Here is a 17907-nt window from a genome sequence, read left to right on the forward strand (position 1 = left end):
TAAACACACAAGGCACTGTGATTCACTGTACCATCTAGACACTGTCATTGTAACTCACTGCACCTTGTAGATACTGTCACTGTAACTTACTGCACCTTCTAGACACTTTCACTGTAACTCACTGCACCTTCTAGACACTCACTGTAATTCACTGCACTTTCTACACGCTGTCATTTTAACTCACTGCACCTTCTAGAAACACTGTCAATGTAACTCACTGCACCTTCTAGACACACTGTCACTATAACTCCCTGCACTATCTAGATACTGTCACTGTAACTCACTGAACTTTCTAGACACACTGTCACTGAAACTCACTGCACCTTCTACACACCAACACGCTATCCAACTGCACTTTCTAGACAGTGTCACATTAAGTCACTGCACCTTCTATACGCTATCACTGTAACACAATGCACCTTCTAGACACTGTCACTATAGCTCACTGCTCCTTCTAGACACACTGTCACTGTAACTCACTTCACCTTCTAGATGCTGTCACTGTAACTCACTGCACCTTCTATACAATGACACTTGAACTCAAGGCACCTTCTAGACACTGTCACTGTAACTCACTGCACCATCTAGACACTGAAAATGTAACTCACTGCACCTTTTAGATGCTGTCACTGTAATTCACTGCACCTCCTAGATGCTGTGACTGTAACTCACTGCACCTTCCAGAAGTTGTCACTGTAACTCACTGCATCATCTAGACACTGTCACTGTATCTCACTGCACCTTCTAGACACTGTCACTGTATCTCACTGCACCTTCTAGACACTGTCACTGTAACTCGCTGCATCTTCTAGACAGTTATTGTAACTCTCTGCACCTTCAAAACACTATCACTGTAACTCCTTGCACCTTCTAGATACTGTCACTGCAGCTCTCTGCACCTTCTAGATACTGTTACGCTAACCCACTGCACCTTCTAGACAAACTGTCACTGTAACCCCCAGCAACTTCTAGATACTGTCACTGTAACTCACTGCACCTTGTAGACACACTGTCACTGTAACTCACTGCACCTTCTAGACATTGTCATTGTAACTAAGTGCACCATCTGGTTACTGTCAATGTAAATCACTGCACCTTCTATACGCTGTCACTGTAACTCAATGCACCTTCTGGACACTGTCACTATAACTCACTGCTCCTTCTAGACACACTGTCACTGTAACTCACTGCACTTTCGAGACACACTGTCACTGTAACTCACTGCACTTTTGAGACACTGTCAATGTGACCCACCGCACCCTCTAGATGCTGTCATTTGTAACTCACTGCACCTTCTAGATGATGACACTATAACTCAAGGCACCTTCTAGACACTGTCACGGTAACTCACTGCACCTTCTAGACACTGTCACTTTAACTCACTGCACCATCTAGACACTGTCAATGTAACTCACTGCACCTTCTAGATGTTTTCACTGTAATTCACTGCACCTACTAGATACTGTCACTGTAACTCACTGCACCTTCTATACACTGTCACTGTAACTCACTGCACCATCTAGACACTGTCAATGTAACTCACTGCACCTTCTAGATGTTTTCACTGTAATTCACTGCACCTACTAGATACTGTCACTGTAACTCACTGCACCTTCTAGACAATTTCACTGTAACTCACTGCACCTTCTAGACACTTTCACTGTAGCTCACTGCACCTTCTAGACAATTTCACTGTAACTCACTGCCCCTTCTAGACACTGTCAATGTAACTCACTGCACCTTCTAGACAATTTCACCGTAACTCACTGCACCTTCTAGACACTTTCACTGTAGCTCACTGCACCTTCTAGACACTGTCAATGTAACTCACTGCACCTTCTAGATAATTTCACCGTAACTCACTGCACCTTCTAGACACACTATCACTGTAACTCACTGCACCTTCTAGACAATTTCACTGTAACACACTGCACCTTCTAGACACTTTCACTGTAGCTCACTGCACCTTCTAGACAATTTCACTGTAACTCACTGCCCCTTCTAGACACTGTCAATGTAACTCACTGCACCTTCTAGACAATTTCACTGTAACTCACTGCACCTTCTAGACACTTTCACTGTAGCTCACTGCACCTTCTAGACAATTTCACTGTAACTCACTGCCCCTTCTAGACACTGTCAATGTAACTCACTGCACCTTCTAGACAATTTCACTGTAACTCACTGCACCTTCTAGACAATGTCATGCTAACCCACTGCACCTTATACACACTGACACTGTAACTCCCTGCACCTTCTAGACACTCACTGTGATTCACTGAACTTGCTACAAACTGTCACTGTAACTCACTGCACCTTCTAGACACTGTGACTGTAAATCACTGCACCTTCCAGAAGTTGTCACTGTAACTCACTGCACCTACTAGGCACTGCTATTGTAACTCACTGCACCATCTAGACACTGTCACTGTGTCTCACTGCTCCTTCTAGACACTGTCACTGTAACTTGCTGCATCTTCTAGACAGTTATTGTAACTCTCTGCACCTTCAAAACACTATCACTGTAACTCCCTGCACTGTCTAGATACTGTCACTGCAGTTCTCTGCACCTTCTAGACACTGTTACGCTAACCCACTGCGCCTTGTAGACAAACTGTCACTGTAACCCCTGGCAACTTCTAGATACTGTCACTGTAACTTTCTGCACCATCTGGTTACTGTCACTGTAACTCACTGCACCTTCTAGACACACAATGTCACTGTAACTCACTGCACTTTTTAGATACACACTGTCTCTGTGACTCACTGCACCTTCTAGACATACACTTTCATTGTAACTCACTGCACCTTCTAGACACACACTGTCACTGTAACTCACTGCACCTTCTAGACACACACTGTCACTGTAACTCACTGCACCTTATAGATACTGTCACAGTAACTCACTGCACCTTCTAGACACACAGTCACTGTAACTCACTGCACCTTCTAGACCCTGACAATTTACCACACTGGATCTTCTAGACAATGTCACTGTAATTCACTGCACCTTCTAGACACTGTCAGGCTAACCCACTGCACCTTCTAGACACTGTCACTGCAACTCAATGCACTTTCTAGACATTGTCACTGTAATTCACTACACCTTCTAGACAATGTCATGCTAACTCACTGCACCTTCTATACGCTGACACTGTAACTCACTGCACCTTCTAGACACACTGTCACTGTAATTCACTGCACCTTCTAGATGCTATCGCTGTAACTCACTGCACCTTCTAGACACACAATGTCACTGTAACTCACTGCACCTTCTAGACACACACTGTCACTGTAACTCACTGCACCTTCTAGACACACACTGTCACTGTAACTCACTGCACCTTATAGATACTGTCACAGTAACTCACTGCACCTTCTAGACACACAGTCACTGTAACTCACTGCACCTTCTAGACCCTGACAATTTACCACACTGGATCTTCTAGACAATGTCACTGTAATTCACTGCACCTTCTAGACACTGTCAGGCTAACCCACTGCACCTTCTAGACACTGTCACTGCAACTCAATGCACTTTCTAGACATTGTCACTGTAATTCACTACACCTTCTAGACAATGTCATGCTAACTCACTGCACCTTCTATACGCTGACACTGTAACTCACTGCACCTTCTAGACACACTGTCACTGTAATTCACTGCACCTTCTAGATGCTATCGCTGTAACTCACTTCACCTTCTAGACGCTATCGCTGTAACTCACTTCACCTTCTAGACACTGTCACTGTAACTCACTGCACCTTATAGATGCTGTCTCTGTAACTCACTGCACCTTCTATGTTCACTGTCTCTATAACTCACTGCACCTTCTAGACATTGTCACTGTAACTCAATGCACCTTCCAGATGGAGTAGAGGGTTGCAATTAGAGATGGTAGTTGGTGTGATTGTAGGTTCCCAACCCTAAGCTTTCAGGAATGAAGGAACGTCACTCTTGCATTGTGCCCGAATACTTTGTTTGTTTATTAAACACACGTGATGTTGGTATAGACAGAGTTAAACGTTTTTCGGTATATACAAGTACCTTCATCAGGCTCTACATCGAAAAGAAACAAGTCAAAATAAAAATCACAATCAGTGAAAAGATACAGTGCACGGTGATATATTTACATTATGTTACAGATAAGCCAAGATGTAGCGTTGTAGGGTATTGATATGGACTTCCAAATATATAGGATGGATGAGGAAGCAACACAGCAGATGATGTGATACAATATAGTAAAGGGGTTTCTACAAGACAATCTTGTGTTCATGAGAAGGTGAGTATCAGCCGACTCTGGTAATTCTAAACAGTCGTGTTCAGTAATTCATACAATATAAAATCACAAAGTCCATATCAATACCCTACAAGGCTACATCTTGGCTTATCTGTAACAGAATGTAAATATATCACCGTGCACTCTATCTTTTCACTGATTGTGATTTTTATTTTGACTTGTTTCCTTTTGATGTAGAGCCTGATGAAGGTACTTGTATATACCGAAAAACGTTTAATTCTGTCTCTACCAACATCATGTGTATTTAATAGACAAACAAAGTATTCGGGCACAATACAAGTGTGACGTTCCTTCATTCCTTAATGCACCTCCTAGACACTGTCACTGTAATTCACTGCACCAGACTTAGAGGGTCAGTATCAGGCTGTGTGTCCAGACTTATAGGGTCAGTACCTGGGTCTCTGTGAGGCTTAGACTGTGCGCCAGTTGCTTCCTTTCTGCGCCCACCACATAATGGTTCTTCTCGAAGGCGTGCTCCAGCCGCAGTAACTGTGATGGGGAGAAAGCCGTTCTAATCCGTTTGGGTTTTCGGGCTAGAGCATTATGTAACAGGAAACTCTCCGCACTTGTGTCATTACCTAGGGAGAGAAAAGAGCGAAAATCAGGAGGCAAAATCCAGTTGATGCCCCAAAATCCATCTGCACTGACCCCAACAGCAGAAAAAATCTATTTATATATGTAGATAAAAACATCAAATGTATCTAATTCAGAAATGTAACTAATGGTAGTAATGTATATGTATAGATATAACGGTAGTAATGTATATGTATGGATATAATAGTAATATATATGTATGGATATAATGGTAGTAATGTATATGTATAGATATAATAGTAATGTATATGTATAGATATAATAATAATGTATATGTATGGATATAATAGTAATGTATATGTATGGATATAATGGTAGTAATGTATATGTATAGATATAATAGTAATGTATATGTATAGATATAATAGTAATGTATATGTATGGATATAATAGTAATGTATATGTATGGATATAATAGTAATGTATATGTATGGATATAATGGTAGTAATGTATATGTATAGATATAATGGTAATGTATATGTATAGATATAATAGTAATGTATATGTATAGATATAATGGTAGTAATGTATATGTATAGATATAATAGTAATGTATATGTATAGATATAATAGTAATGTATATGTATAGATATAATGGTAGTAATGTATATGTATAGATATAATGGTAGTAATGTATATGTACAGATATAATGGCAATGTATATGTATAGATATAATAGTAATGTATATGTACAGATATAATGGTAGTAATGTATATGTATAGATATAATAGTAATGTATATGTATAGATATAATAGTAATGTATATGTATAGATATAATGGTAGTAATGTATATGTATAGATATAATAGTAATGTATATGTATAGATATAATGGTAATGTGTATGTATAGATATAATGGTAGTAATGTATATGTATAGATATAATGGTAGTAATGTATATGTATAGATATAATGGTAGTAATGTATATGTATAGATATAATAGTAATGTATATGTATAGATATAATGGTAGTAATGTATATGTATAGATATAATGGTAGTAATGTATATGTATAGATATAATGGTAATGTGTATGTATAGATATAATGGTAATGTATATGTATAGATATAATGGTAGTAATGTATATGTATAGATATAATGGTAGTAATGTATATGTATAGATATAATGGTAGTAATGTGTATGTATAGATATAATGGTAGTAATGTATATGTATAGATATAATGGTAGTAATGTATATGTATAGATATAATGGTAGTAATGTATATGTATAGCTATAATGGTAATGTATATGTATAGATATAATAGTAATGTATATGTATAGATATAATAGTAATGTATATGTATAGATATAATAGTAATGTATATGTATAGATATAATAGTAATGTATATGTATAGATATAATGGTAGTAATGTATATGTATAGATATAATGGTAGTAATGTATATGTATAGATATAATGGCAATGTGTATGTATAGATATAATGGTAGTAATGTATAAGTATAGATATAATGGTAGTAATGTGTATGTATAGATATAATGGTAGTAATGTATATGTATAGATATAATGGTAGTAATGTATATGTACAGATATAATAGTATTATATATGTATAGATATAATAGTAATGTAAATGTATAGATATAATGGTAGTAATGTATATGTATAGATATAATGGTAATGTATATGTATAGATATAATAGTAATGTATATGTATAGATATAATAGTAATGTATATGTATAGATATAATAGTAATGTATATGTATAGATATAATGGTAATGTATATGTATAGATATAATGGTAGTAATGTATATGTATAGATATAATAGTAATGTATATGTATAGATATAATAGTAATGTATATGTATAGATATAATGGTAGTAATGTATATGTATAGATATAATGGTAGTAATGTATATGTATAGATATAATGGTAATGTATATGTATAGATATAATGGTAATGTATATGTATAGATATAATGGTACTAATGTATATGTATAGATATAATGGTAGTAATGTATATGTATAGATATAATGGTAGTAATGTATATGTACAGATATAATAGTAATGTATATGTACAGATATAATAGTAATGTATATGTATAGATATAATGGTAGTAATGTATATGTATGGATATAATAGTAATGTATATGTATGGATATAATGGTAGTAATGTATATGTATAGATATAATGGTAGTAATGTATATGTATAGATATAATAGTAATGTATATGTATGGATATAATGGTAGTAATGTATATGTATAGATATAATGGTAGTAATGTATATGTATAGATATAATAGTAATGTAAATGTATAGATATAATGGTAATGTATATGTATAGATATAATAGTAATGTATATGTATAGATATAATGGTAGTAATGTATATGTATAGATATAATGGTAATGTGTATGTATAGATATAATGGTAATGTATATGTATAGATATAATGGTAATGTATATGTATAGATATAATGGTAGTAATGTATATGTATAGATATAATGGTAGTAATGTATATGTATAGATATAATGGTAGTAATGTATATGTATAGATATAATGGTAGTAATGTATATGTATAGATATAATGGTAATGTATATGTATAGATATAATGGTAGTTATGTATAGATATAATGGTAGTAATGTATATGTATAAATATAATGGTAGTAATGTATATGTATAGATATAATGGTAGTAATGTATATGTATAGATATAATGGTAGTAATGTATATGTATAGATATAATAGTAATGTATATGTATAGATATAATGGTAGTAATGTGTATGTATAGATATAATGATAATGTATATGTATAGATATAATGGTAATGTATATGTATAGATATAATGGTAGTAATGTATATGTATAGATATAATGGTAGTAATGTATATGTATAGATATAATGGTAGTAATGTATATGTATAGATATAATGGTAATGTGTATGTATAGATATAATGGTAATGTATATGTATAGATATAATGGTAGTTATGTATAGATATAATGGTAGTAATGTATATGTACAGATATAATGGTAGTAATGTATATGTATAGATATAATGGTAGTAATGTATATGTATAGATATAATGGTAGTAATGTATATGTATAGATATAATAGTAATGTATATGTATAGATATAATGGTAATGTGTATGTATAGATATAATGGTAATGTATATGTATAGATATAATGGTAGTTATGTATAGATATAATGGTAGTAATGTATATGTATAGATATAATGGTAGTAATGTATATGTATAGATATAATGGCAATGTATATGTATAGATATAATAGTAATGTATATGTATGGATATAATGGTAGTAATGTATATGTATAGATATAATAGTAATGTGTATGTATAGATATAATAGTAATGTATATGTATAGATATAATGGTAGTAATGTATATGTATAGATATAATGGTAGTAATGTATATGTATAGATATAATGGTAGTAATGTATATGTATAGATATAATGGTAGTAATGTATATGTATAGATATAATGGTAGTAATGTGTATGTATAGCTATAATGGTAGTAATGTATATGTATAGATATAATGGTAGTAATGTATATGTATAGATATAATGGTAGTAATGTATATGTATAGATATAATGGTAATGTATATGTACAGATATAATAGTAATGTATATGTATAGATATTATGGTAGTAATGTATATGTATAGATATAATGGTAGTAATGTATATGTATAGATATAATGGTAGTAATGTATATGTATAGATATAATGGTAATGTGTATGTATAGATATAATGGTAATGTATATGTATAGATATAATGGTAGTAATGTATATGTATAGATATAATGGTAGTAATGTATATGTATAGATATAATGGTAGTAATGTATATGTATAGATATAATAGTAATGTATATGTACAGATATAATGGTAGTAATGTATATGTATAGATATAATAGTAATGTATATGTATAGATATAATAGTAATGTATATGTATAGATATAATGGTAGTAATGTATATGTATAGATATAATAGTAATGTATATGTATAGATATAATGGTAATGTGTATGTATAGATATAATGGTAATGTATATGTATAGATATAATGGTACTAATGTATATGTATAGATATAATGGTAGTAATGTATATGTATAGATATAATGGTAGTAATGTATATGTACAGATATAATAGTAATGTATATGTACAGATATAATAGTAATGTATATGTATAGATATAATGGTAGTAATGTATATGTATGGATATAATAGTAATGTATATGTATGGATATAATGGTAGTAATGTATATGTATAGATATAATGGTAGTAATGTATATGTATAGATATAATAGTAATGTATATGTATGGATATAATGGTAGTAATGTATATGTATAGATATAATGGTAGTAATGTATATGTATAGATATAATAGTAATGTAAATGTATAGATATAATGGTAATGTATATGTATAGATATAATAGTAATGTATATGTATAGATATAATGGTAGTAATGTATATGTATAGATATAATGGTAATGTGTATGTATAGATATAATGGTAATGTATATGTATAGATATAATGGTAATGTATATGTATAGATATAATGGTAGTAATGTATATGTATAGATATAATGGTAGTAATGTATATGTATAGATATAATGGTAGTAATGTATATGTATAGATATAATGGTAGTAATGTATATGTATAGATATAATGGTAATGTATATGTATAGATATAATGGTAGTTATGTATAGATATAATGGTAGTAATGTATATGTATAAATATAATGGTAGTAATGTATATGTATAGATATAATGGCACTGTATATGTATAGATATAATAGTAATGTATATGTATAGATATAATGGTAGTAATGTATATGTATAGATATAATGGTAATGTGTATGTATAGATATAATGGTAATGTATATGTATAGATATAATGGTAATGTATATGTATAGATATAATGGTAGTAATGTATATGTATAGATATAATGGTAGTAATGTATATGTATAGATATAATGGTAATGTATATGTATAGATATAATGGTAGTTATGTATAGATATAATGGTAGTAATGTATATGTATAAATATAATGGTAGTAATGTATATGTATAGATATAATGGCACTGTATATGTATAGATATAATAGTAATGTATATGTATAGATATAATGGTAGTAATGTATATGTATAGATATAATGGTAATGTGTATGTATAGATATAATGGTAATGTATATGTATAGATATAATGGTAATGTATATGTATAGATATAATGGTAGTAATGTATATGTATAGATATAATGGTAGTAATGTATATGTATAGATATAATGGTAATGTATATGTATAGATATAATGGTAGTAATGTATATGTATAAATATAATGGTAGTAATGTATATGTATAGATATAATGGCACTGTATATGTATAGATATAATAGTAATGTATATGTATAGATATAATGGTAGTAATGTATATGTATAGATATAATGGTAATGTGTATGTATAGATATAATGGTAATGTATATGTATAGATATAATGGTAGTTATGTATAGATATAATGGTAGTAATGTATATGTACAGATATAATGGTAGTAATGTATATGTATAGATATAATGGTAGTAATGTATATGTATAGATATAATGGTAGTAATGTATATGTATAGATATAATGGTAGTAATGTATATGTATAGATATAATGGCAATGTATATGTATAGATATAATAGTAATGTATATGTATGGATATAATGGTAGTAATGTATATGTATAGATATAATAGTAATGTGTATGTATAGATATAATAGTAATGTATATGTATAGATATAATGGTAGTAATGTATATGTATAGATATAATGGTAGTAATGTATATGTATAGATATAATGGTAGTAATGTATATGTATAGATATAATGGTAGTAATGTATATGTATAGATATAATGGTAGTAATGTGTATGTATAGCTATAATGGTAGTAATGTATATGTATAGATATAATGGTAGTAATGTATATGTATAGATATAATAGTAATGTATATGTATAGATATAATAGTAATGTATATGTATAGATATAATGGTAGTAATGTATATGTATAGATATAATGGTAGTAATGTATATGTATAGATATAATGGTAATGTATATGTACAGATATAATAGTAATGTATATGTATAGATATTATGGTAGTAATGTATATGTATAGATATAATGGTAGTAATGTATATGTATAGATATAATGGTAGTAATGTATATGTATAGATATAATGGTAATGTGTATGTATAGATATAATGGTAATGTATATGTATAGATATAATGGTAGTAATGTATATGTATAGATATAATGGCAATGTATATGTATAGATATAATAGTAATGTATATGTATAGATATAATGGTAGTAATGTATATGTATAGATATAATGGTAGTAATGTGTATGTATAGATATAATGGTAGTAATGTATATGTATAGATATAATGGCAATGTATATATATAGATATAATGGTAGTAATGTATATGTATAGATATAATAGTAATGTATATGTACAGATATAATGGTAGTAATGTATATGTATAGATATAATGGTAGTAATGTATATGTATAGATATAATGGTAGTAATGTATATGTATAGATATAATGGTAGTAATGTATATGTATAGATATAATGGTAGTAATGTGTATGTATAGCTATAATGGTAGTAATGTATATGTATAGATATAATGGTAGTAATGTATATGTATAGATATAATGGTAGTAATGTATATGTATAGATATAATGGTAGTAATGTATATGTATAGATATAATGGCAATGTATATATATAGATATAATGGTAGTAATGTATATGTATAGATATAATAGTAATGTATATGTACAGATATAATGGTAGTAATGTATATGTATAGATATAATAGTAATGTATATGTATAGATATAATGGTAATGTGTATGTATAGATATAATGGTAATGTATATGTATAGATATAATGGTAGTAATGTATATGTATAGATATAATGGTAGTAATGTATATGTATAGATATAATGGTAGTAATGTGTATGTATAGATATAATGGTAGTAATGTATATGTATAGATATAATAGTAATGTATATGTATAGATATAATAGTAATGTATATGTATAGATATAATAGTAATGTATATGTATAGATATAATGGTAGTAATGTATATGTATAGATATAATAGTAATGTATATGTATAGATATAATGGTAATGTGTATGTATAGATATAATGGTAATGTATATGTATAGATATAATGGTAGTAATGTATATGTATAGATATAATGGTAGTAATGTATATGTATAGATATAATGGTAGTAATGTGTATGTATAGATATAATGGTAGTAATGTATATGTATAGATATAATAGTAATGTATATGTATAGATATAATAGTAATGTATATGTATAGATATAATAGTAATGTATATGTATAGATATAATGGTAGTAATGTATATGTATAGATATAATAGTAATGTATATGTATAGATATAATGGTAGTAATGTATATGTATAGATATAATAGTAATGTATATGTATAGATATAATGGTAGTAATGTATATGTATAGATATAATAGTAATGTATATGTATAGATATTATGGTAGTAATGTATATGTATAGATATAATGGTAGTAATGTATATGTATAGATATAATGGTAATGTGTATGTATAGATATAATGGTAATGTATATGTATAGATATAATGGTAGTAATGTATATGTATAGATATAATGGTAGTAATGTATATGTATAGATATAATGGTAGTAATGTGTATGTATAGATATAATGGTAGTAATGTATATGTATAGATATAATAGTAATGTATATGTACAGATATAATGGTAGTAATGTATATGTATAGATATAATAGTAATGTATATGTATAGATATAATAGTAATGTATATGTATAGATATAATGGTAGTAATGTATATGTATAGATATAATAGTAATGTATATGTATAGATATAATGGTAATGTGTATGTATAGATATAATAGTAATGTATATGTATAGATATAATGGTAGTAATGTATATGTATAGATATAATAGTAATGTATATGTACAGATATAATGGTAGTAATGTATATGTATAGATATAATAGTAATGTATATGTATAGATATAATAGTAATGTATATGTATAGATATAATGGTAGTAATGTATATGTATAGATATAATAGTAATGTATATGTATAGATATAATGGTAGTAATGTATATGTATAGATATAATAGTAATGTATATGTATAGATATAATGGTAATGTATATGTATAGATATAATGGTAGTAATGTATATGTATAGATATAATGGTAGTAATGTATATGTATAGATATAATGGTAGTAATGTGTATGTATAGATATAATGGTAGTAATGTATATGTATAGATATAATGGTAGTAATGTATATGTATAGATATAATAGTAATGTATATGTATAGATATAATAGTAATGTATATGTATAGATATAATAGTAATGTATATGTATAGATATAATGGTAGTAATGTATATGTATAGATATAATGGCAATGTATATATATAGATATAATGGTAGTAATGTATATGTATAGATATAATGGTAGTAATGTATATGTATAGATATAATGGCAATGTGTATATATAGATATAATGGTAGTAATGTATATGTATAGATATAATGGTAGTAATGTATATGTATAGATATAATGGTAGTAATGTATATGTATAGATATAATGGTAGTAATGTATATGTACAGATATAATAGTATTATATATGTATAGATATAATAGTAATGTAAATGTATAGATATAATGGTAATGTATATGTATAGATATAATGGTAGTAATGTATATGTATAGATATAATGGTAATGTATATGTATAGATATAATAGTAATGTATATGTATAGATATAATAGTAATGTATATGTATAGATATAATGGTAGTAATGTATATGTATAGATATAATAGTAATGTATATGTATAGATATAATGGTAGTAATGTATATGTATAGATATAATGGTAGTAATGTATATGTACAGATATAATAGTAATGTATATGTATAGATATAATAGTAATGTATATGTATAGATATAATAGTAATGTATATGTATAGATATAATGGTAGTAATGTATATGTATAGATATAATGGTAGTAATGTATATGTATAGATATAATGGTAATGTATATGTATAGATATAATGGTAATGTATATGTATAGATATAATGGTACTAATGTATATGTATAGATATAATGGTAGTAATGTATATGTATAGATATAATGGTAGTAATGTATATGTACAGATATAATAGTAATGTATATGTACAGATATAATAGTAATGTATATGTATAGATATAATGGTAGTAATGTATATGTATGGATATAATAGTAATGTATATGTATGGATATAATGGTAGTAATGTATATGTATAGATATAATGGTAGTAATGTATATGTATAGATATAATAGTAATGTAAATGTATAGATATAATGGTAATGTATATGTATAGATATAATAGTAATGTATATGTATAGATATAATGGTAGTAATGTATATGTATAGATATAATGGTAGTAATGTATATGTATAGATATAATGGTAATGTGTATGTATAGATATAATGGTAATGTATATGTATAGATATAATAGTAATGTATATGTATAGATATAATAGTAATGTATATGTATAGATATAATGGTAGTAATGTATATGTATAGATATAATGGTAGTAATGTATATGTACAGATATAATAGTATTATATATGTATAGATATAATAGTAATGTAAATGTATAGATATAATGGTAATGTATATGTATAGATATAATGGTAGTAATGTATATGTATAGATATAATGGTAGTAATGTATATGTATAGATATAATAGTAATGTATATGTATAGATATAATGGTAGTAATGTATATGTATAGATATAATGGTAGTAATGTATATGTACAGATATAATAGTAATGTATATGTATAGATATAATAGTAATGTATATGTATAGATATAATAGTAATGTATATGTATAGATATAATGGTAGTAATGTATATGTATAGATATAATGGTAGTAATGTATATGTATAGATATAATAGTAATGTATATGTATAGATATAATGGTAGTAATGTATATGTATAGATATAATAGTAATGTATATGTATAGATATAATGGTAGTAATGTATATGTATAGATATAATGGTAGTAATGTATATGTACAGATATAATAGTAATGTATATGTATAGATATAATAGTAATGTATATGTATAGATATAATAGTAATGTATATGTATAGATATAATGGTAGTAATGTATATGTATAGATATAATGGTAGTAATGTATATGTATAGATATAATGGTAGTAATGTATATGTATAGATATAATGGTAGTAATGTATATGTATAGATATAATGGTAGTAATGTATATGTATAGATATAATGGTAGTAATGTGTATGTATAGCTATAATGGTAGTAATGTATATGTATAGATATAATGGTAGTAATGTATATGTATAGATATAATAGTAATGTATATGTATAGATATAATAGTAATGTATATGTATAGATATAATGGTAGTAATGTATATGTATAGATATAATGGTAGTAATGTATATGTATAGATATAATGGTAATGTATATGTACAGATATAATAGTAATGTATATGTATAGATATTATGGTAGTAATGTATATGTATAGATATAATGGTAGTAATGTATATGTATAGATATAATGGTAGTAATGTATATGTATAGATATAATGGTAATGTGTATGTATAGATATAATGGTAATGTATATGTATAGATATAATGGTAGTAATGTATATGTATAGATATAATGGCAATGTATATGTATAGATATAATAGTAATGTATATGTATAGATATAATGGTAGTAATGTATATGTATAGATATAATGGTAGTAATGTGTATGTATAGATATAATGGTAGTAATGTATATGTATAGATATAATGGCAATGTATATATATAGATATAATGGTAGTAATGTATATGTATAGATATAATAGTAATGTATATGTACAGATATAATGGTAGTAATGTATATGTATAGATATAATGGTAGTAATGTATATGTATAGATATAATGGTAGTAATGTATATGTATAGATATAATGGTAGTAATGTATATGTATAGATATAATGGTAGTAATGTGTATGTATAGCTATAATGGTAGTAATGTATATGTATAGATATAATGGTAGTAATGTATATGTATAGATATAATGGTAGTAATGTATATGTATAGATATAATGGTAGTAATGTGTATGTATAGCTATAATGGTAGTAATGTATATGTATAGATATAATGGTAGTAATGTATATGTATAGATATAATGGTAGTAATGTATATGTATAGATATAATGGCAATGTATATATATAGATATAATGGTAGTAATGTATATGTATAGATATAATAGTAATGTATATGTACAGATATAATGGTAGTAATGTATATGTATAGATATAATAGTAATGTATATGTATAGATATAATGGTAATGTGTATGTATAGATATAATGGTAATGTATATGTATAGATATAATGGTAGTAATGTATATGTATAGATATAATGGTAGTAATGTATATGTATAGATATAATGGTAGTAATGTGTATGTATAGATATAATGGTAGTAATGTATATGTATAGATATAATAGTAATGTATATGTATAGATATAATAGTAATGTATATGTATAGATATAATAGTAATGTATATGTATAGATATAATGGTAGTAATGTATATGTATAGATATAATAGTAATGTATATGTATAGATATAATGGTAATGTGTATGTATAGATATAATGGTAATGTATATGTATAGATATAATGGTAGTAATGTATATGTATAGATATAATGGTAGTAATGTATATGTATAGATATAATGGTAGTAATGTGTATGTATAGATATAATGGTAGTAATGTATATGTATAGATATAATAGTAATGTATATGTATAGATATAATAGTAATGTATATGTATAGATATAATAGTAATGTATATGTATAGATATAATGGTAGTAATGTATATGTATAGATATAATAGTAATGTATATGTATAGATATAATGGTAGTAATGTATATGTATAGATATAATAGTAATGTATATGTATAGATATAATGGTAGTAATGTATATGTATAGATATAATAGTAATGTATATGTATAGATATTATGGTAGTAATGTATATGTATAGATATAATGGTAGTAATGTATATGTATAGATATAATGGTAATGTGTATGTATAGATATAATGGTAATGTATATGTATAGATATAATGGTAGTAATGTATATGTATAGATATAATGGTAATGTGTATGTATAGATATAATAGTAATGTATATGTATAGATATAATGGTAATGTGTATGTATAGATATAATGGTAATGTATATGTATAGATATAATGGTAGTAATGTATATGTATAGATATAATGGTAGTAATGTATATGTATAGATATAATGGTAGTAATGTGTATGTATAGATATAATGGTAGTAATGTATATGTATAGATATAATAGTAATGTATATGTACAGATATAATGGTAGTAATGTATATGTATAGATATAATAGTAATGTATATGTATAGATATAATAGTAATGTATATGTATAGATATAATGGTAGTAATGTATATGTATAGATATAATAGTAATGTATATGTATAGATATAATGGTAATGTGTATGTATAGATATAATAGTAATGTATATGTATAGATATAATGGTAGTAATGTATATGTATAGATATAATAGTAATGTATATGTACAGATATAATGGTAGTAATGTATATGTATAGATATAATAGTAATGTATATGTATAGATATAATAGTAATGTATATGTATAGATATAATGGTAGTAATGTATATGTATAGATATAATAGTAATGTATATGTATAGATATAATGGTAGTAATGTATATGTATAGATATAATAGTAATGTATATGTATAGATATAATGGTAATGTATATGTATAG

At 26.9% G+C, this 17907-nt stretch overlaps 1 protein-coding gene across 1 annotated transcript in view; it reads right to left on the reverse strand.

Annotated features, from left to right (window-relative positions):
* Positions 1-17907, reverse strand: part of EMX2 (empty spiracles homeobox 2) — a 70367-nt gene that overhangs the window by 7527 nt on the left and 44933 nt on the right. The window contains exon 2 of the mRNA XM_075258638.1: positions 4694-4878. Coding sequence (XP_075114739.1) covers positions 4694-4878 — 185 coding nt within the window. The remainder of the gene's footprint in view (positions 1-4693; positions 4879-17907) is intronic.

This window comes from Leptodactylus fuscus, chromosome 10 (assembly GCF_031893055.1).
Source record: "Leptodactylus fuscus isolate aLepFus1 chromosome 10, aLepFus1.hap2, whole genome shotgun sequence".
Lineage (NCBI taxonomy): Eukaryota > Metazoa > Chordata > Amphibia > Anura > Leptodactylidae > Leptodactylus > Leptodactylus fuscus.